Source organism: Physeter macrocephalus, chromosome 6, assembly GCF_002837175.3.
Source record: "Physeter macrocephalus isolate SW-GA chromosome 6, ASM283717v5, whole genome shotgun sequence".
NCBI classification, from domain to species: domain Eukaryota; kingdom Metazoa; phylum Chordata; class Mammalia; order Artiodactyla; family Physeteridae; genus Physeter; species Physeter macrocephalus.
The window spans coordinates 34395192-34418291 of NC_041219.1; the positions used below are offsets into that span (position 1 = coordinate 34395192).

At 39.2% G+C, this 23100-nt stretch overlaps 1 protein-coding gene and 1 long non-coding RNA gene across 2 annotated transcripts in view; one reads left to right on the top strand and one right to left on the bottom strand.

The window, feature by feature from the left end:
- Window positions 1–246: 246 nt before the first annotated feature.
- On the bottom strand, window positions 247–9035 carry LOC112065892 (uncharacterized). The gene is made up of 3 exons (XR_002892288.2): window positions 8841–9035; window positions 6974–7114; window positions 247–392 (listed from the first exon to the last, which is right to left on the bottom strand). It is a non-coding gene; the product is annotated as an uncharacterized lncRNA (long non-coding RNA).
- Window positions 8633–23100, top strand: part of UTP20 (UTP20 small subunit processome component) — a 98817-nt gene continuing 84349 nt past the window's right edge. The window contains exons 1-12 of the mRNA XM_024127276.3: window positions 8633–8843; window positions 9743–9823; window positions 11812–11878; window positions 12003–12135; window positions 12591–12779; window positions 16049–16130; window positions 16799–16936; window positions 17562–17717; window positions 18278–18424; window positions 18509–18643; window positions 20233–20310; window positions 22199–22377. Coding sequence (XP_023983044.1) covers window positions 8799–8843; window positions 9743–9823; window positions 11812–11878; window positions 12003–12135; window positions 12591–12779; window positions 16049–16130; window positions 16799–16936; window positions 17562–17717; window positions 18278–18424; window positions 18509–18643; window positions 20233–20310; window positions 22199–22377 — 1430 coding nt within the window. The 5' untranslated portion in view covers window positions 8633–8798. The remainder of the gene's footprint in view (window positions 8844–9742; window positions 9824–11811; window positions 11879–12002; window positions 12136–12590; window positions 12780–16048; window positions 16131–16798; window positions 16937–17561; window positions 17718–18277; window positions 18425–18508; window positions 18644–20232; window positions 20311–22198; window positions 22378–23100) is intronic.

A 23100-nucleotide genomic window follows, 5' to 3' on the forward strand; every position in this document is an offset into this window, starting at 1 on the left:
TTATCTCCATAGCACTTATTGCCATCTGATGGTCTACTAGAGATTTATATATTTATTTTTTGTTTCCCCACACTGGAATATGAGCCCCATGAAGGCAGGGAATTCATTTGTTTACTGTTGTCTCTTAAGCCTTTAGATCAGTGCCTGACACATTGTAGGCACTCAATAAAACTTCATTAAGTATGTAAATAAATCTTTTTTTTTTCCTAGCTGGTGTTTTGAGTCACTTACTTCTCTTTCTGATTCGCTCTGAATCATACAGATCCAAATTTTCTTGGTTTCTAGTGTTAATGAGATTCTGGTCCTACTTCCTCTTGGAGCTCCCAGGATTCAAGAGCAGGGTGTTGTCTTTCTAGATCCCATCTCAAGTAGCCATGATGTTCTCCAAAGAACTTTTGGGTTTAAAAGGAGAAGGAGTTAGGAGGAGATGTAATTTTTAAAAATTAATAGGCTTTATTTTTGGAGCAGTTTTAAGTTTACAGAAGAATTGAACAGAAAGTATAGTGAATTCCTGTATACCCCCTTCCCCTTCCCATACAACTTCCCCCATTATTAATATCTTGCATTACTGTGGTATACTTGTTACAATGGATGGACCAATGTTGATACATTATTACTAACTAAAGTCTGTGTTTAAATTATGGTTTACTCTTTGTGTTGTACTGTTTTATAAGTACTGACAAATGCATAAAATCATGTATCCACCATTACACAAACTATCACACAGAATAGCTTCACTGCCCTAAAAACCCCCTGTGCTTTACCTATTTGTCCCCTCCTCCCAGCCCCTGGCCACCACTGATCTTTTTGTTGTCTCTACAGTTTTGCCTTTTCCAAAATGTCATAAAGTTGGAGTCTACAGTATGTAGCTTTTTCAGATGGGCTTCTTTCACGTAGTGATATGCATTTAAGCTGCTTCTATGTTTTTCTGAAACTTGATAGCTCATTTCACTTTTTTTAATTTAATTTTTATTTTATATTGGGGTATAGTTGATTTACAACATTGTGTTAGTTTCAGGTGTACAGCAAAGTGGTTCAGTTATACATATACATACATCCATTTCTTTTTCAGATTCACTTCATTTTATCAATGAATAATATTCTATTGTATGGATGTACCATAGTTTATCCATTCACCTATTGAAGGACATCCTGGTTGCTTCCAAGTTTTGGCAATTATGAGTAAAGCTGTTATAAACATCCAGGTGCAGGTTTCTGTGTGGACATAAGCTTTCAATTCATTTAGATAAATATTTAGGAGAGTGACGGGTGGCTCATATGATAAGCCAATGTTTCGCTTTATGAGAAATAGGTAACTGTCTTCCAAAGTGGCTGTACCATTTTGCATTCCCACCAGCAATGAATGAGAGTTTCTATTGTTCCACATCTTCTCCAGCATTTAGTGTTGTCAGTATTTTAGAGCTTAGTCATTCTAACATGTATGTAGTGGTACCTTAATGTTTTTCAATTTGCAACTCTCTAATGACATACAATGTTGAGCATCTTTCATACTCTCATTTGCCATCTGTATATCCTCTTTGGTGAGGTGTCTGTTCAGATCTTTTGCCCTTTTTAAATTGAGTTCTTTTTATTGTTGAATTTTAAGAGTTCTTCACACGTTTTGGATACACATCTTTTATCAGATATGTGTGTTGCAAGTATCTTTCCCAGTCTGTGGCTTCTTTCCATTCTCTTAAGATGTATTTTTTAAAATAAATTTATTTATTTTGTTTTATTTTTATTTTTGGCTGCGTTGGGTCTTCATTGCCACGTGCAGGCTTTCTCTCCTTGCGGCCAGTGGGGGCTACTCTTCGTTGCGGTGCACGGGCTTCTCATTGCGGTGGCTCCTCTTGTTGCAGAGCACGAGCCGTAGGCGCATGGACTTCAGCAGTTGTGGCTCATGGGCTCTAGAGCGCAGGCTCAGTAGTTGTGGCTCACGGGCTTAGTTGCTCTGTGGCATGTGGGATCTTTCCGGACCAGGGATCGAACCCATGCCCCCGGAATTGGCAGGTGGATTCTTAACCACCGCGCCACGAGGGAAGCCCTTAAGATGTATTTTTAAGTGTATCTTTAAAGGTATTCTATCACCCAGATCAAAGAGTGATATATAAGAAACTGAGAAGCGTTCCCTTCTCGGCCACCCCAGCTGATACTGAAAACATACCATTGTATATACATAAGAAGTTCTGGGTGCAACTCATAACAACGTGACTTCACATAATGCAATATTCAAAGCATATATGTATACATTACTTCTTTCGGTGCAGGGTTAATTTTACAAAGTCACACAGCTGAGTGAACCTCCTAGGATTAGAACCCAGGTTTTATAACTCCTGGCCTGGTATTCTTTCCAATCCATCACATTGACTCCTATTATCAAGATTTTGTCTTTGATTCTTTTGACTCTTATTCACCATACAAATGTTTATGTTGAGAGGAAGGCTTAAGTTTCCAGTCTTGTTTATCAGCAACACAAAAATTTTATTTTTTTATAGATTTATTTATTTTTAATTTTATTTATTTTTGGCTGCGTTGGGTCTTCATTGCTGTGCACGGGCTTTCTCTAGTGGCGGCGAGCAGGGGCTACTCTTCGTTGCAGTGAGCGGACTTCTCGTTGAGGTGGCTTCTCTTGTTGCAGAGCATGGGCTCTAGGCGCACGGGCTTCAGTAGTTGTGGCACATGGGCTTCAGCAGTTGTGGCTCACGGGTTCTAGAGTGCAGGCTTAGTAGTTGTGGTACACAGGCCCAGTTGCTCCGTGGCATGTCGATCTTCCTGGACCAGGGCTCAAACCCGTATCCCCTGCATTGGCAGGCGGATTCTTAACCACTGCGCCACTAGGAAAGCCCCAGCACAAAAATTTTAAGTCAGCTGTATAAGTATTATTTTGGATGAAAGTGACAGAACCCAATTAAAATTGGCTTAAGCATACAAAAGTGGAATTAGTGAACTAAGGTGACTGAAAAGTCCAAGGACTGGATGGATGGATCCATTGGTTCACATAAGCTCATCTCAATCAATCTCTCTCCCTCCCTGTCTCTCATCTACTTTGCACAGAGTTCATTCTCAGGCACACCTCTCCATGAAGTGACACAATGGCCACCAACAGCTTCAGGCTCCTATCATCTTGCAAAAATTCAAGAAAAAGAAGCACCTCTCTCCCAATAGCTCTCACAAAACTTCCAGATAGGGTCCCTGGCCCAGCTTGGGACACATGCTTACCTCTGAACCAGTTAGTTGGCCAAAGAAATACAACTTAGGACACAGGCCCTCCTAGGTGTCTAGTCTGAACTTCAGACACTAGGAATGAGGGAAGAGTGATTCCTCAAAGGAAAATAAGGATGCTCCTTCCAGAGGAAGAGAGAACACACATTGTCAAGAAATCAACAAATGTCTACCATAACATCCAAGCATTTATTTCTCTAAACCTGTCCCTTCTAGTTGACACTCTTAAGCTATGGGGTGGCAAAAAGGCAAACTGAAATTAGAAGACCTGAATTCAAGTCCTTCCACCACTTAGAAGTTCTCCGAATTTTAGATCCCTCATCTTTAAAGTGAGGATAATACAACCTACCTTGCAGATGTGGATAGGAGAACAAAATAATGATAATAGCAAATACTTATAAAAGACTAAACAGTAATAATAGTAAACACATTCTATAGCACATGGGATGTGCCAGATAACCTTCTAAGTGCTTTAACGTACAGGAGGTCAGTGATTCCCAAACTTGAGCCTGCAGCAGAATCACCTGGAAGGCTTATGAAAGTACAGATTACGGGGCCCCATCCCCAGAGTTTCTGATTCAACAGGCTTGGGGTGAAGCGTGAGAATTCACATGTCTAACAAGTTCCCACTGGGTGTTGCTGCTGCTGCTTGGGGACCACACTTTGATAACTAAAGTATTAGGTTAGTGACTCTTCGGAACAGCTCCATGAGGGGCACCAGTATTACCCCTAATTTGGGGGTGAGTAAACTGAGGTTCACACAGCAGTGACAAGGGTGTGAGCCTGGGACACCTGGCAGCAGAGTCCAAGCTCTCCTCTCCTTCAACGAAGCAACTAAGATATAATAGGACAAAAGCCAATTCGGATGCAAAGATATAGCCAAGGGGAGGGTGGGAAAATGGAGAAGGGGAGATAAATCCAAACTGTGAGACCCTTATCCTTCCTACAGAAGACGTCAAGTTAAGGATAAAAATAAAGAGTAGAAATCATGAAAGTGGGTACGTAAAAATATGTAGGTGTTTAAATTGTTCAAAAAGCAGGTTAATTTAGGTTATCTTCTGACATCTCTTAAAAGAAAATAAGGAATTTAAAGTTCACGACAGAAAGGCCAACGGAGTGAAAGTGGGGAAGGAAAACAAGCTGAACACAGAAGGCAGTAGCGCGTATGCATGTCTGTATGTGTGTTTCAGGAGGTGGGGAAGGGTGTTCCAAATATTTTAACACCAATGGAAAAACTGCAACAGCTCCCCTGTAAAATGCTGAGTCACTCACTGTATTAAATAGTAAAAATGGCAGCAGCGTCAATGATCTGCTCTCTGGAAGAGACATCTTTAAAACCGAAGACAACAACAGCCTTCTTCTTGAGCAGATGCTGCAAAATGAAATGCCTAAGGGGGCCAGGTGGGTACCTCAGACACAAACAAGCGAGGGGGTCGGGGCTTGGACTACAGGGAGTGATTGCTGCTCTTCCAAATGTGGGCCCAGTGTTGTGGATTTTTAAAATTTTTCAAGAGAAGTTAGAAATCTGGATTTTCACTTGAAATCTCCAGATTTTTTACAAATTAAAATATTTCAAGAAATTTTTGGTAAGCAAAATATATCTGTGTGCTACACTGGGCTGGTGAAGCCTACCACTTTGCAATTTCTGGTCTCTGATGTCTCTGATGCCTGAGGCGTAAACCAGGAAAGGAGACTAGAAGCTCAATGGTCTCAGTGCTAAAAAGCAATCGTATGGTTGAAAAAGAAACAATAAAAATAAGAAAGACTGTTCATATAGGCATGTATAAGTTACAAGAGATTTTGACCTGCCTTATGTCAAAGGATCTCCTTACTAACCAGCAAGTAAAAAGGCAGACTTGGTTATTACTTAAAGGTGAGGAAACTGAGGCTCAGAGATTAAGTCACTGGTCCAATTATCAGCTAATACATGGAAAATCCTAGAATTGGGATCCAAATGTTCATCTGAATCCAAACTCCATGCCCTTGCTGCCTCCCGATTTATACACAACAGTGAACATGGTTCTCACAAGAAGGGAACAATCTTTGGGTCAGCTTCTCTTAACTACCGTAATTCAGAGTTACTAAAATATCTTCCTTGGCCACACTTTCTTCTTTTCCCTTCACTCCCCTCTATTGGTTTGAGATCTCACTTCCTTGGTCTCTTGTTCTGAGTCAGAATCATTTCCCGTTTGATATATTGCATCTTTTGAGCCCCACCATGCAGACCTGCCCCCTTCCTGACATCACATACAATATCTTACTAATCTTTCAAGATCCTTGGATTACTGTTGTCACCACTTTACAGTTAAGGAAACTGAGGCTCTCCCTACCTCTGAGTTTCACCCTGTTCTTTGTTTTACTTTTTATTAGCCCAAGGATACTAAGGGTGTTACCAATGCCCAGTGCTAACTTGAGAGGATGTGGCTTTGGATTAAGAGCTAAAAATAACCATATTTGTACTTGACTACTTTGAACCCTTGCATATACTGCTCCTTCCCTTGTTCCCTCTACCTAGATAACACCATTTGTGTCCATGCTCCTCCCTTGCCTGGTTTTCTTCTATCCATCTTCCAGATCTCAGCTTAGGTGTCACCTCCAGCTGGAAGCCTTCCATGTCTAGGCTAGGCAAACTTCTCATATGTTCTTGTAGTCCCTTGGGCTTTAAATTAGAGTGTGCACTAAGGAAGCAAAGATTAAAAAGCAAAACTTCCCAATCAAGCTTAAGAAGGAAGGAATGAAAGAATTATGTGTCTAAGTGAACTAGCTGGAATGGATGGGGCAGGCAGAACCATTGCGGTAAAAAGAAACAGAGGATTGCAACGGGTATTTAAGGGCTTGGCATGGAGGGCAAAAGCTGGGGGGCAAAAAGATTCATAAGTAAACAGTGGTGTTTTTCATGGCTGCTTTGGATATTCCACAGAACCTCAGAAACAGCTTTGGGAGAAACCTTAAAAATCCTGTGGCACAACCCGCATCCAGTGCAGGAGTTACATTAGTCTTGAGTTTGTCAGGGTTAAACAAAGTACTGTACGCTTTGTTAATTCAACAAACATTCATTAAACTCTTAAGTTCACGGGATACACTGGTGATACAAAGTTGAAAAAGTACATGGTTTCTTCCCTTAAGGAACTTGTCAGGTAGCCAGACAGTAGAGCGCTTATCCATTCAGCAAACATTTATACCATTCTCTGTGTGCCAATACAATTCCTTGAAAAACTGGTATTATTATCACTTCCTTTTAATAGATCAGGAAGTTGAGTCTCAGAAAGGTTAGGTAACTTGTCAAAGGTTGTGCAGTTATGGTACCTGGCACCTTTCATCTATTAGCTTCTTTACTCTGCACAAAAACGCCCTAAAAGGTAGGTGCTTTCATTAGCTCCATTTTACATAAAAGGAATTGAGGCTCAGAGAGGGTAAGTAACTTCCCCAAGACTACACCAGTAATAAATGGCAGAGGTAGGATTCAAACCCAGGCAATCTTGTTCTAGCATCTATGCTCTTAACCACCATGTTGTATTGATAAATTGTTCAACCAGAGCTGTCAATATTATAAGGATCATATAATGAGTAACAATGCAATATATAACTTGTGTCAGTTTTTTGATTTTCATGTTTCTCTCTACTCTTTATTGTCCCATTAACTCCATCACCAAAAATAAATAACAGAGAAGCAAAAGGACACAATTACACAATTATCTGGGGGTAATTTTAGCAATAGGCTGGGAACATTGCTTAGAGTAGGGGCTCTTACCCTCAGGTAACTGCAGACTTCTCTTTGAAATCATCTATACATTTTAGTGTGAATGAGCTTATTAATATTTTTCTGAAGAGAAGGTCTACAGCTTTCTTAGACTCCTTGAAGGCTCTGTGACCCAACAAGGTGAAGAACCACCTAAAGAAAAAAAAAAAAAAAGCCAATTAGCTTACTGGAAGCCAGTCAAACATTGGGCACTTCTATATTTTATTATTAAAAAATAAAATCCATAAATGCTATGAATCCATTAAAAATATTTACAGCTACCCTGTGACAACATAAAAACATTGATGTTGTAATGCCAATAACAATATGAAAGTGTTTTGTCTACTTTACTTCTTCACCTGATTCCCTCCTCAATCCATACATATTTCGCTTCCTTTCCTCTACACCGGACCATACTTGTCAAGGTCTTCAGTGACCATCACCTTGTCAGGTTCAGCAGCTACTTCTCTCTCCTCAGTTTTCACTATAGTTGGCCACTGGCTCTGCTTCTAGGCCAGGACTAGTCTGTTTCTACCTCACTGGCTCTCTTTCCCAGTCACCTTTCTGGTCACTGCTAAATGTTGAAGTATTCCAACGTTCAACTTGGGTCCTCTCCTCTTCTTTGTCCTCCTTTTCATCACTCTCTCCCTAAAACATCTCATCCAGTTCCATGGCTTTAAATAACTTCACACTTTCTGTAAAGTGTATTTAAGTCACACCTCCAGCCCTGACCACTACACTGAGCTCTAGGCAGGAATATATTCAATTTGTCTACTGAATATCTCTTCTTGGCTATCTAAGATGTAAACACCTCAAACTAAACATTTCCAAACAAAATTATTATTAATATTATTAGTCTCTTTTTCAGCTCACAGAACAAAGCATGGCCCATAGCAGACTGTCAAGAAATATTTGTTGAATGAGTAAGTGAAAACACACACACACACACACACACACACACACACCTGTTTGTATAATTACGTTTAACAAAAGGACATAAGAATGGTAGGAAAATACCAAAACGTTAACTGGTTGTGCATGAAACCATAAGTTTCCTTTAAAAGTCCTTTCCAATTTTAAATGGAAAAATAGTAGTTAAGAATATCAGACATTGCAGGGGTGGGATAGGTAGGGTGGGAGGGAGGGAGACGCAAGAGGGAAGAGATATGGGAACATATGTATATGTATAACTGATTCACTTTGTTATAAAGCAGAAACTAACACACCATTGTAAAGCAATTATACTCCAATAAAGATGGTAAAAAAAAAAAAGAATATCAGACATTGGAACTCAGTGACCTCTGCCAGACTGCCACTTACCGGCTGCACATCCTTGCTTTCTCCGTATGCCAAAGGGACTTAGAAATATATACCTCATCTGTAGTCATGCAACGTTCACAATGAGCTTTACTGTGAAATTATGAATGTAAAGAGCTTTGCCTGGTGCAGTATACATAGTGAGAGGTAGTAGTCGTTGTCTGTTAATGATGACAGGCATGTTTTCTTTTATGATAAAAATACACATTTTTCTCATAAACCTTTACTGAAGAGAGTTCAAAAAACTCCGCGCCCACACACCCACTGAGCCAGAGCCTCCCAGTCTCCAGCCGGCTGCAGGGGGCGGGCGCGCCTGCTCCGTCCGCTTCTTCCGCCCACGTGACCCCCTCAGCCGGCCAGCCGTCTCCAACATGGCGGCGCCCAGGGGCTCAGGCCGCACGTGAGAAAGAGTCTGAGTACGTGGGAGTGCAAGTGTGGGAGCCAGTTTCCCTTGTCTACAATCAGTAGCATCCCTTCAACACTTCCCGAGATCCTCGCGGGCCGCCGCCCCTCTGCAGCCATGAAGGCAAAGCCAGTTTCCCACAAGATCGAGAACACTTACCGGGTGAGTGAAGAAACTTGGCCGTGGGACTAGTTCTGAGCGTGCTTCCCGGGGCTACAGTGCTCTGGGCCGAGCAGAAGTCATTTGTCCGGAGACTCTGGCAAAAGAGCCTCTCTCCGGGTGTAGTAAATTTGGGACGGGGAAGGAAGTTTCAACTGCAGATTTCGCCCATGTTTTGTGGCGTCTGGCCTGGCTGAGACTTCTCTTCAGGCCAGAGTTAAATTCAGTGTCACAAACCAACTGCTTAGGAATTCTTTCCTGCTCTTTTATCCTTGAAGACCGAATGGGGGGCGGGCCGCTGGGAGGAGGTAAGTGATTTCCACCTACTGGCTACTACACCACTTTCCCGGTTTGCTCCGTGAGGGTATCTTTGTTACTCAACAGCCGTAGGTCTGTATATGTTTAAAAACACTGTTGTTGCCACGACTTAGCCAGATCCTGTACTTGCAGCAGGGTATGAAACCTAGCAGTAGATCTGGCGAGGCCACGTTGCTAGCTTTTACCTAGGTCAATCCACCAGTCTAGCATGGAAATTTTGTTTGAAATGACATTTTGCAAATATAGCCATAGAAATATTTCATTATCTTCGTATAGTAGTGCAGTGCATTTGTCTTTCAGTTTGTTTTTAACGTTATCTTTTGTGATTTATCAGTGATGTCTACTTCTAGTTGTAAAACTCAGTTATACATTTTATGATTGATTGAAAATACAACTCTGAAATTGAAAGCGAAGCATAACATTATTTCTAATGATAGAACGTAAGGAGGCACATTGAACGTTTAAACTTTATACTTTCACAGGGAAATTTTCCACATATGATTGTTATACAGCACTCAAACAGATATTCAAGATATGATAAGTATAAAATGTGGATGTATTGTAAATATACTTCTCCCCCGCAGTTTCTTACGTTTGCTGAACGATTGGGAAATGTGAATATCGATATTATTCACCGGATTGATAGAACTGCAAGTTATGATGAGGTAAGAGAATGTTAAATGAGCTGATCTTCAAGTGTTCATAGTTGGTTTTTTAGAGTCTTTTTGAAGTGAATTGTTTCTCAAGCCATTCTTTTATGAACATGAAATGCATTAGACCTGTGCTGTCTCAAACAGTAGCCACACATAACAAATTAGATTTAAAGTAAAGTAAATTAAAAATTCTAATGCTTAGTAGCCATATGTGGCTAGTTGCTACCATACTGACCAAGTGCAGATACGGAACATTTTCCATCATTGCTGAAAGTTCTATTGGGTGATGTGGTGTTAGAAAATTTACTTGATTCTCAGGTGGCTTCTGATTCCAGCCACTCCCTTCCCATGCGCATTCCGAGCACTGCTACTGATCCATATTCCTGAAACTACAATTTTAAAGAGGTTTTGAGCAAGTCACTTTCCTCAGGCTCAGTTTCCTCCTTTATTAAAAAACATGGGGGAGCTAAACCACATAATTTTTTCTAGTTCTAACCATGCTGTAACTCAGTCACACCTCTGCTCAAAAATCTTGTTTTCACTGCATCAAGTCATTATTTCTCTGCCAGCCTTTTAAGGTCCTGTATAACGTGCCTTTAAATTAGGGATTCAACGTCAGTTTTGACTATTTTTCACTTGACTCTAGTCAGACTCCGCTCACTATCTCTTTGAATGCCTTGTCTCCAATATGTGAATTCAGTGTGTTAATGATGTTATCTAGGTAGGCACGTAATGCTTTGGGAACTCACCTGAAGGGATCCTAACCTAGATTCTGTGAGGGTGTAAGGTGAGGTGTCAAAAAAGGTGAAGTAGACAAGGTGATACCTGAATTGAGTCTTGTTTGTATAGGTTTTAGCATGGCAAAGAGAACAGGAAAGGCTGTTTCAGGCTGAGGAAGAAGCCTTTATAAAGGAACAGAGGCTAAAGAGAGCATGTCACATTCAAGAAACTCCAGAGCATTTCAGTAGGCTTATAATTGCATGTGGGATGTTTGTCTGTGTTGATGGTGACTGCAGATGGGCGAAGCGGGTAGCTGGTGAGAGATAAAGCTGAAGAGGTAATCAAGGACCATGAAGGGCTTCATATGTCAAGCTAAGTTTGGATTTATCTGAAGCTATGGGAAGTCATTCTAGGATTATAAGGCAGGGGAATGTGTGACATGATCAGTTGTAAATTTTAGATCTCTCTGGCTTTAATGTGGAGGAAAGAACATCCAGTTGCGCTGGAGTCAGGGTAACCAGTTGTGATGATTCAGTAGTCATCTAAGTAAGAACTTTTCTCTCATAAATATGTGCAAACACTTATAGAGGTCTTTTGTTTTTGTTTTTTTTTAAGAAAAATTGGTTCCTACCATATACTTCACTATGAAACTTGCTTTTCTCACTTTGAAAGTATACTATCAACATCCTTCTAATTTAATAATAGATATAATTCTTTTTAATAGCCACATAATATTCCTTATTATGTACAGACCATAATATGTATACCAACCATTTTCCTTTTGCTGGATATTTAGGCTTTTTTATGTTTCCCCCCCACCACAATAAAGCTGAATGAATGTCTTTTTACTTGTATATTTATAAATTTTAGAAGAAATATCTCCAAAAAGGGAATTGCTGGATCAAAGGACATACTTGTTTTTAATTTTAATAGAAATGCCAGATTACTTCTCTATAAGGTTGTAGCAATTCATATTTCCAAAAGCAGAATGAAAGAACTGTAAGAGTCAACATTTTTCTTGGCCTAAAATTGTGAAAAACAGAAAAAAAAATTTTTTACTGTGACTATTACATAGTTTTAAATCTTCTGCCCATATTTTACACCTGATTGCTTTTTTAAGTATGTTAGTTAATGCCCTGTTTAAAAAAAAACTAAGAGGAGTTTTTCAACTCTTGACTATCATCACTGTCTTAAGGTATTAATATATCATTATTCTTATTTACTTTGATTATAGTTTTTCTTTGAGTTGTCTGATTAATGGACTGCTTTAATCTTGGCAGGAAGTTGAAACCTACTTTTTTGAGGGTTTACTGAAGTGGAGAGAACTGAACCTTACGGAGCACTTTGGTATTTTCTATTTTGTTTCTATTTTATTCACCCATCATTTGTACTATATATGGTCAAAACAGCTAAATATTTGTGTGATGGAAAAGCAGAACTTATTCTTTTTTTTTTTTTTCCCCCCACCCAGGGAAATTTTACAAAGAAGTTATTGACAAATGCCAGTCTTTCAATCAGCTAGTCTATCATCAAAATGAGATAGTTCAGAGTTTGAAGACCCACCTGCAAGTCAAGAACAGTTATGCCTATCAACCCCTTTTGGAGTAAGTAGCATGTTGAAAGAAAGGCAACGACATTTATCTGAATTTTAAGAAAGGTTGTTTTATAGCTACATATGCTTTAGATCTGGTGTTTGTAATTTAGAAACAAGAATTTACCTTTTTTTCTTTGATGAAAATATCAGTACATTACTGTAAAGCAGAATCTTAGGGGTATACTTTTTTGCTTTTTATACTTTTATAAGAACCTGATTTTTCTTTGACACTATAGGAATGATTGACTATAACTTGTGATGGAAGGTACAAGCTCTAGCCTGATTTCTTTGCTCAACTCTTAAAACGTGAAAAATTTTATACCTCTCTTGAGACTTGGTTTAGTAGCTTTAATTAATCCTTTCATCATAGGCGATAGGTTATCATTTGTGAAACAGATTTGTAGTATTTGGTTTTTGATCTACATGTATCAGAATCGGTTACCTCTCCTTATTTTTCTCATCCAGTTTAGTTGTACAGTTGGCACGAGATCTGCAGACGGACTTCTATCCCCATTTTCAGGATTTTTTCCTGACTATCACTTCAATCCTGGAGACTCAGGACACGGAGTTGTTAGAATGGGCTTTCACCTCGCTGTCCTATCTGTACAAGTACCTGTGGAGACTAATGGTGAAGGACATGTCCAATATATACAGGTGACCTTTTCTCTCTCTCACATGGGTTTTTCTTTTCTTCTTCTTCTTTTTTTTTTTTTTTTTTTTGCTTTAAAATTTTATTTTATTTTATATATGATTCAGTGCTGTTTAGTAAATTTATAAAGTTATGCAACCATCACCACAATCCAGTTTAAGAACGTTTCCATCATCTCCAAGACATTTCTCATGCCCATTTGCAGTCAGTTCTGCTCCCCATCTGCGTCAGTTTTGAAAGCAAAAGCAATATACATATGTCAAATAGTCAAGATTGCCTCTGTGGAAACAGCTGTGTGCTTGAAGCCTCTAAGTAGAATGATCGTCTTCTACAATGATATTTTTTAGCATTTAAGTTTTTCAACTTTTAAGTTTTTGGTCAAGGGCAGTTTTTATTGATACTGACAACCAGCAGAGACTTTCTGACTCCCATCTGTATTTAATGAAAACATGCATAATACCTGTCACTTGCACCTGCTGACATGGCTACCTAACTTTAATATGTTCTTTAATTGCCTTTTCCCTGTCTTCAGTTGGATGTCAAACTTCCTTTCCAGCTCAGTCTCTAATTATTTTCTTATAAAAAGTTGGTTCTCCAGCCAAAGTGGTCCATAGTCTGTTCCATCAGTCTGCATTGACCTGACCTTCTCTTATCTCCAGCTATTGAAATCAAACTCCCCACCATCAAAGCCTGACTTGAATCCATAGCTTCCACATACATACCCGGGCACCTTGTCCAGAAATCAGAGCTTTGTACTCTGAACACGTCTGGCGTTCTATACCACTTATGTCACACAACTTCTGTTATAATCGTTTGTTCTAATGTAATGGTGTCCTCTACAAACCTATAAACTCTTCAAGAACCCCATCTTAAGTATTTGCATTTTCCTAGCCCCTAAAATACTGATTAAGCCAAAAGAGACACTCAGTATTTGTAAGTGTGGACAGGGAAAGAGAATGAATTCTGTACCAGCTTTTTGTTTAAAGTAAGGCAAAGATTGTAATCTATTTCAATCTGGGACTTAATGGAATTTTCTACTTGGTGTCCTGATTACTTCTACATACTTCATTTGGCACAGGAACATGTAAGATTAACCTTTTACCCCAACCCAGTTTAAGTATGGATATGGAATAGGACTGTCGATTTTGTTTTTGTACCACCTCCCTTCACTGTACCCTCCTTTGAACACGGAATGAGAAAGAAATCTTTTTCTGACCTTTACTAGTTCTTTATGAAGATTTTGGTAAAACGTATTAGCAACTGAGATTACTTCATTAAAGACCAGCAAGATCTTGGGGGATATATAGTCTATTTGGTTTCATGACTTCTGCTGTTACTTTTATATCTCCTGAGTCAGGCTCTCCAGTTATAAATTTATTTGCTTTCAGTATGACATCTTCAACAGCCTGGATATTTTCACTTGACTGTTGTTGAAATCAAAGTCTACACATTCCTGTTCAAGCCAGCTCTTCTCATTCATTCGTGTGTTCAGTAAATATGTACTCAATGCCAGGCCTTGTTTGGTCGCCCAGTTTCTAACGGTGATACCATCTTTCTTCCCATCACTGAGATTTGGCCACTTAGAGGCATCTTTGACCCAGTTGTCTTAAAGGACTTCACATCTTCTTGATTCTGCTATTCACGTACTCAATCCAGTGACTATTTAGTGTACATTGTGTATCAGGCTTGAGATGCACTCACAAACAAACCAGATAAAAATCCCTCTTCTCATGAAGTTCACATTTTATCAGGGGCAGAACATCTTGGGCATGGGGCTGGCATGAGTGAGGAACAGTGAGGAAGCCTGGGTGGTGCAGCAGAGTGTATAGGGGGAGAGTAATCAGGCGATGTCAGAGATGTGGTGGTAGGGGGCCTGACCATAAAGGGCCTTGTGGATACTGTAAGGTCTTTGTTTCATTGCAGGGACTCTTGAAATGTCTCTTGGGTTCATCCATTGCCATTTCCCTCTGCCACTGGCCCTCTTTCATGCCCTTGTTTGCCCAAGCTTTTATGACTTGAATAACTTCCTAGTTGGACTGCCAGCCTCTTCTTTCTTCCTTGATATCACCCTATACTGGTGCCCAATTTCTCTTTCTGAAATTATTCATTTCTTATTCAGCCAGCACTTGTTAGTACCTGCTATGACCAAGGAACAATTAGGTGCTGGGGATATGGCAGAAATAGGAGAGATATATTCCATGCTTTTCTTTCATTTGGGAGACCAGTTTAAACAATGTGATTATATGAGTCATTATTTAGTTATAGCTGCATGGCTGTATGACCTTGCGTATGTTGCGTAGCCTTTCTGCCCCTATTTCATTATCTATAGGATGGGGATAATAGTTCCTACCCCACAGAGTCGTTGTGCTGATTAGATGAAGTAACATATAGTAAGTGCTTACTTAAATGTAAGCTAGAGTCCCACTCCTTTGCTTAGTGTTCAGAGCCACGTGTTGACTTGAGCAGCTTTATCTGGAGCTGCCTTCCCCACCCATATCATCCTTCTTCCTTTAGGCAGACCAGCCTCTCTGATATTTCTCTTTTTAAAAAAATATATATATATATTTATTTATTTATTTTTGGCTGTGTTGGGTCTTCGTTGCTGCGCACGAGCTTTCTCTAGTTGCGGCGGGCAGGGGCTACTCTTCATTGTGGTGCCTGGGCTTCTCCTTGCGGTGCTTCTCTTGTTGCAGAGCACGAGCTCTAGGCGCGGGTCTGAGTAGTTGTGGCACGCGGGCTCAGTAGTTGTGGCTCGTGGGGTCTAGAGCGCAGGCTCAGTAGTTGTGGTGCACGGGCTTAGTTGCTCTGCGGCATGTAGGATCTTCCCGGACCAGGGCTCGAACCCGTGTCCCCTGCATTGGCAGGTGGATTCTTAACCACTGCGCCACCAGGGAAGTCCCTCTCTGTTATCCCTTGACTGTGATCACTTCTGCCCACCCCGTGTTTGCTCTTGCTTTGATCTCTGGTAATATGCCCTCCAGTCCCCACCTGGATTCTTCCTGTCATTCAGGGATAACTACAAGTTTCAACTTTTCATAGTCTTTCCTATAAGACCAGTGCCACCAATCCTAGGATTCTTAATGTCTGTGAACTTCAGTCTTCTGTTTGACATGTGGATGTCGTGGTAATCGAATGAAATTTTAAACTGCTTATGTTATTATACCTGCTACATCTTTCTTGCATACCTTGCACAGTGTTAGGCATATAGTTAACATGTAGTACATCTTTATTAAAATGATGATTAATTAAACATGTCTTATTTCCTCATTTATAGCATGTATAGTACACTCCTGGCTCATAGAAAACTACATATAAGAAATTTTGCTGCTGAAAGCTTTACTTTTTTGATGAGAAAGGTTAGTTTGATCATTTATGTGTTTATTGCTCATTAATCCTCAAGAATCTGATGAATGGAAGCAGATATCTTTTATAATATAGTTATTATGGACTAATATTTTTTATATAAAGAGAAACCTGTTACTGTTTTGAGTTTATCTCACCATAAGGTGGTTTTTGCTCACTAATGTGAAATAATTGGGGTCACTCTTTTATTCTTACTTAGTGTATATATATATTCTCTAATTCAAATCAGTCTATGCATGAACAGTGAGATTAACAGAAATTTTTATAAAAATTTTCTGGAAGGAACTGATTGTATAGTGTCATTTGTGTTTGTTTTTAATAGAGTTTTTGTAATAAAACAAAAACATTGCTATTAAATTTCTTTTATACTCATAAAATATAAGCATACTATTTACTTTAAAAGATGGAATGTTGCCTTATATAGTTTTTCTTGGTACATACCTGCATATTATACCAATGAATTAATCACTCTTTTGTGTGACATTACAAGTGATAATATACTCTTGCAGCAGTTTGAAATCATTGCAAGTGTCACTATTCCTTTTAGAATTTTTATCCTAATTTTGTTTAAATATGAATCTTTAGAATAGCAAATAATAATTATTCATTAGGATATGTTTATGTTGTAAATACAGTTTTCCATTTTCATTTTGTGTTTTAGGTTTCTGATAAAAATGCACTTTTCAATTTAATGTTTCTTGATCTTGATGAACATCCGGAAAAAGTAGAAGGAGTTGGACAGTTGCTCTTTGAAATGTGCAAAGGAGTTAGAAATATGTTTCACTCCTGTGCAGAGACGGTAAATAACTGGGAGGAGTTCCTTGAATCTATGTGAAAGGGATTAAAAGAAAATAGATAAGATTTACGCAGACGACATGGAGAGAGGATTGCCTAGAACAAATAGAAAACATTCAGTGGGGCGCGTTAGGGCTTTAAAAACAATGCTTACCTACTGTAGGCCCTGGGTCATTAGGTATTTTTCATTTAAAAAAAAAATCACTGCTCAGGACTTCCCTGGTGGTCCGGTGGTTAGGACTCTGCACTTCCACTGCAGGGGGCGTGGGTTTAATCCCTGGTTGGGGAACTAAGATCTCACGTGCCGTGCAGCACAGCCAAAAAAATCAGTCAGTCAATCAAAAAATTTTAAAAATCACTGCTCTCTTCTTCATCCTGGATGCTAGAAGGTGACATAAATTGATCGATGGGGGGCGGGGGGGTATTGTGTGATAAAATTCCCTGTCCTAGTTTGGAAATTCTTTGGGGACACATAGTTAACCACCAGAGCTGCCATATCCTTGATTATCCTGGATCAGATTTTAAGGTAGCTTGAGCAGAGTGGGGAGCAATCAGAGAGGGAAACACCAACGTAATACTTGAGAATGAGAGTGCGCATGTTCATTTTCATGATTCTTGGATTCCCACAGGCAGTGAAGCTAATTTTGCAAAAGCTAGGACCAGTTACTGAAACAGAAACTCAACTTCCATGGATTTTAGTTGGAGAAACACTCAAAAACATGGTCAAATCCACAGCGTTCTATGTCTACAAGGAACATTTTGGTATATTTTTTGAATGTTTGCAAGTGAGTTCTGATTTTTAAGTATTTGTGTGTAATTAGGAGTCTAAGAGTTGATTGTTGTTCTTAATTTAGCAGATCACTCCTGGAGATTGTATTTTATAATTGTTGTCATCATATTTTTATACACTTACTAGGATTCTCCTTCCCTCTATCCCCTGTACTATTTTTACTTGCTTTAATATCTTGAGATGCAGTAGAGCATAGTGGTTAAGAGCACAGGCTTTAGAGCCAGAGGCCTCTGTTTGAATCCTGGCTTTGTCACTTACTGCTAGTGTGACTTGGGAAAATTTAAGTCTCTGGTCCTCAGTTTTTTCATCTGGGAAATGGGGATAATAGTATTCCCTGCCAGTGACGATTATGAGGAAGTACTTGTAAAGAACTTAAAACAGTGCATTCAGAAATGTTAGCGGTTATCATTAGTGACTCCCAGTAAATGTGTCTTTTTCTTTCACAGAAAAAGAGTGTGAAAATTTGAACTGCTTCACACAATATTTTCATTATTAAATTAACAGATGAGTTTGATCTTTGGTAGTTACTCTTTCTTATAAATTCTTCGTTTGCAGGAATCACTCCTGGATCTACACACAAAAGTAACCAAGACTAACTGTGGGGAAAGTTCTGAACAGTTTAAAAGGTTGTTAGAAACATATCTGATTCTTGTAAAACATGGAAATGGATCAAAGATAACCAAACCTGTTGACGTTTGTAAAGTGAGTTCCCAACTTAATTTGCTTAGAGCCTATTCATTAGAAGCTGATTGCTAAGTGTGCATTGTTTTTCCTTTTATTTTACAGGTATTGTCTCAAACATTACAAATAGCCCATCTCTCCACATCTTGCCGGGAGACCCTCTTGGATGTAATTTCTGCTTTGATCCTAGGTGAAAATGTTGCCTTGCCAGGGACCCTCATCAAAGAAACCATAGAAAAAGTAATTTACTTTTGCAAATATTAACTGAGTAGTTGATACTATGTTTAGTGTTGAGTAAGCCTTCTGGGGAATACAAATGAAGCTTGTCAAAGGCTCTGTCTTCAGGGAATTTATAATCTTGTTAAGGAGATGTGAATCACTGTGCTCTAATGGAAATAAGCAAAACAAAATGTGATAAAAGCTAAATCTGTTCAGCAGATATTCACCAAACAAATGTTTACTTAACCAAGTTCAGGCTATGGACTAGATATTGTAGAGTGGACACTTTTATTTTATTTATTTATTTATTTTTTGCCTGTGAGGTTTTTTTTAATTAATTAATTTATTTATTTATTTTTATTTTTGGCTGCGTTGGGTCTTCATTGTGGCGCGCAGGCTTTCTCTACTTATGGCGAGCGGGGACTACTCTTCGTTGCAGTGCGTGGGCTTCTCATTGCGGTGGCTTCTCTTGTTCCGGAGCACGGGCTCTAGGCGCATGGGCTTCAGTAGTTGTGGCACACGGGCTCAGTAGTTGTGGCTCACGGGCTCTAGAGCACAGGCTCAGTAGTTGTGGCGCACGGGCTTAGTTGCTCTGCGGCACGTGGGATCTTCCCAGACCAGGGCTCGAACCCATGTCCCCTGCATTGGCAGGTAGATTCTTAACCACTACACCACCAGGGAAGTGCTGCCTGTGATTTTTTATTGTTAGGGAAGTGGGGCCGTGGGAGTATGTAGTTAAAATCTGTTGAATCAATCTATTTATGTCACATCGAAACATAAAGGTTAATTCTGTCTGGGGTTGAGGGACAGAGAAAGCTATTCAAAGGACTAATATTTTGGATAGTCCTTGAAAGTTAAAGAGCAGTCTGCCAGTCAGAGAAGGTGTTAAAAACTCTAGGAGAGAGATTGGCAAAAATGTGTTCAAAAGTCTTTGCTGCTGGGCACATGGACACATGAAGTGTGATGTATATTATCAAGGCTTTGCTTGGCTTTGAAAAATTAGGTTGGATTTTATCCTCCAAGTAGTGGAGGGCCCTGGAAAAAAGTTAAGCAGGGAAATGATTTAATGAGATTGGCATTTTAGTGAGTTTAGAAGATGAATTTGAGGGAAGTGGGATTGAAAATGATCAGTTAGGTTCTTCCTGGCTTCATGTAGTGCAACAGTATACAGTTTAGAGGAAGGTGTAAAGTTGTGCTACTTGCCCTTTTGTAATTCTCTGTAGCTGGGAAAGAATGGAGCAGCTCTTAGGCAAAGCCCTGGGTAATCACTAGAAACACAGTACCCTTCGCATTCGTAAGTCCCTTCGGAGAAGGCCGAGCACTTAGAATACTGGTTGAAGTGTGCCCACCATACCTTTACTCTAGTAGCTTCTCTCCCAAGGAGAAAGGCCCAGTGCCTGTGTCTCACACCTGGTGTGTCCATCTGCACAGTGGCAAATTCAACAATCCAGTTCTTCCAGCCTTCCATGACTATTTTAACTTGTATCAAGCATCCCACACTTCCTGCTTGCAAGTTAGAGGACCTTGAAGGTTTCGGATGTTTTTATTTTCAGGAATGGGAAAGTACTCTCCTTGTATTTACATTACTATTTTTTGCCTGTGGTCCACAGATTTTTGAGAGCAGATTTGAAAGATGCTTAATTTTGGGTTTTTCGGAAGTCATGTTTGCTATGCAGCAGTTTGAGCAGGTGAGTGAGATATTAAGTCTTGGATTTGTTTTGTTTTAAATCTGTCAGGATAAAATAATCAATTTTAAAGTCCTGTGATTTTGTTTTTTGAAAGAAAGGGACAGAATAAGTATTTGATGTTTTAGTTCATGTATTTTTTTTAAAGCAATTGTATTCCAGTTCTAGGTCATATGTGAAACTTTATTCCACATGCTAAGCACTTTAAATGATACTAGGTAACCAATTTGTATTTTTAATAATGAACAGAATAAGTATTTGATGTTTTAGTTCATGTATTTTTTTTAAAGCAATTGTATTCCAGTTCTAGGTCATATGTGAAACTTTATTCCACATGCTAAGCACTTTAAATGATACTAGGTAACCAATTTGTATTTTTAATAATCTTTTAGGAAGTTATAGAACCATGTGATAAATTTGGGAAAAAAAATGGTTTAAGGAACTTAAACTGAATTTGAAGCATAGAAAATAGTTTCTGAAACAGTTTGCATAGGAGGAGGGTTATGAATTCATTTCATTGCTACAGAATGAATTGCTACCTGATAGAATGAGGTAGAAATCTTTCTCATCAAATCCTGAGTTTATTTTATCCTTGCCCCTCACCCTCCTCAAACATTTGCCACTCCTTCTAACTGGTGATTCTACAGTATACTTCATGGAAATCTCTGTATCTCTTCTCTCATTTTCCCCTTTAGTCTTTAATAATATATATTTTCATTTGTCTCAGAAAAACACTTCTTTATACATGTCCTAGCCCTGTTGCTTCCTGCCCAGTGGAGGGCTCTTTATTTCTCTCTGGTTTTCTTAGCAGCTGCATCTTTTCCATCTCCCCTGTTACCTGTGGTCTTTTTTAAAAATACTTATTTAAAAAAAATAAAAATAAAAATAAATAAAAATACTTATTTTTATCAGAGTACTCTATGTATGTTGTTTAAAAGGTTGCACAGGGCTAAAAGGCACTCACTTGATTCCCACTCCCATCTTCCTCACCAGGAACAAGCACATCTAATGATTTTTAGCTATTTTTTTCTAGTATTTACTTTATATTTTTAAATCATCTGAACATACAGCTTTTCCTTGACTCATTAGTGTTAGTCCTCATCTGTAGGCTTCCTCCTGGGTAGGTGGATTTCTAGTTCTTTTACGCTTCTCATCTTCTCAACAGAGTTACATCATAAATTTTGGTTGAATTCATATTCATCAAATACTTAATCCCTATAATCAAGGAGTATTTTATAATTACATTTCCTTTTTTGTATACCCTTTCGTTTTTCCTGAAGTTACCAATTGCCTCATTCTTTAAAAACTTGAAATTGCTGGTGAGTCTGCCAACAGCATCATAGAATGTCTTTCACGTGGCAAACTGGCAGATCATTTGGCAGCTCTTTGTTTTTCTTTTTTCTTTTTTGGAGACGTTCCTCCTAGAGCCATTCAAGTCTGAACAGGTTGCTTTCTCTGCCCACTGCACAGATGTCATACCAGGACTTGCCTCTCTCCTGTTTCCTGGGTCCCGTGTCTTTCTCTTATTGTAGTTTCCTCTCTTATTTTGATGAAACACATTCTCCAGAGGTTCCTGAGAAAGGGTGAATGGAAGTAAAATTTTGAGATTTAGTGCATCTGTAAGTGTCTTTATTCTCTCCTCAAACTACATCACCAGTACGCTGGGTACAGCATTCTAGATTCTGTCGTTTTCCCTCAGTTTTTCAGGCATTGCTCCATTGTCTTCTGGCCTCCACTGTTCTTTGCAGAGGTCTGATGTCATTACGATTCCTGAGCCTTTATTTATGATCTCTTTTTTTTCCTCTGTGGAAGTGTTAGAATCTTCTCTTCATTAGGTGTTCTGAAATTTATATCTGTTGTTAATAAGTGTGATTTTCTTTCTTATTTTTAGCTTTTTCTACCCAGCTTTCTCTTGTATATTGAGAATTGCTTCTTGACTGATGACACTGTGGTCAAAGATGAAGCTCTGGCCATTTTGGCCAAACTCATTCTGAACAAAGCAGCACCTCCCACCACTGGTTCCATGGCGATTGAGAAGTACCCTCTGTTTTTCTCAGAACAGACAGTGGGGTAAGTTCTAAGTCTTTATTCCCTGTATTCTTGGTAGGATTACCCATTTAAAAATAATGCATTCAGAATACTGTAAAAACTGAAGATCTACATGTATTAACTGGAAAGACGTCCGTGATACATTGTTATGTGAAAAACGCAAGTTGTAGGACTTCCCTGGTGGCACAGTGGTTAAGAATCCGCCTGCCAACACAGGGGACATGGGTTCGAGCCCTGGTCTGGGAAGATCCCACATGCCGCGGAACAACTAAGCCCGTGCACCACAACTACTGAGCCTGCTCTCTAGAGCCCACGAGCTACAACTGCTGAGCCCGCGAGCCACAACTACTGAAGCCCGCGTGCCTAGAGCCCGTGCTCCGCAGCAAGAGAAGCCTGTGCACTGCAACGAAGAGTAGCCCCTGCTTGCCGCAGCTAGAGAAAGCCCACGCATGGCAACAAAGACCCGATGCAGCCAAAAGTAGATAGATAAATAAATTTTAAAAAATAAATAAAGCAAGTTGTAGAAGAGTACATGATCCCATTTTGCAAAGTTAAAACCAAAAGTATATATAAGCGTAGGAACACGTGTGGAAGGATACAGAAACAGGTTATTTAACTTCAGGAGGGTGGTAAGTGAAAGAAAGAGGTCACTATTAATTTTCTTAACCTTTTATTTTAAAACAATTGTATATTCACATGTGGTTATAAGAAATAGGACAGAGAGTTTCCATATACCTTTCACTT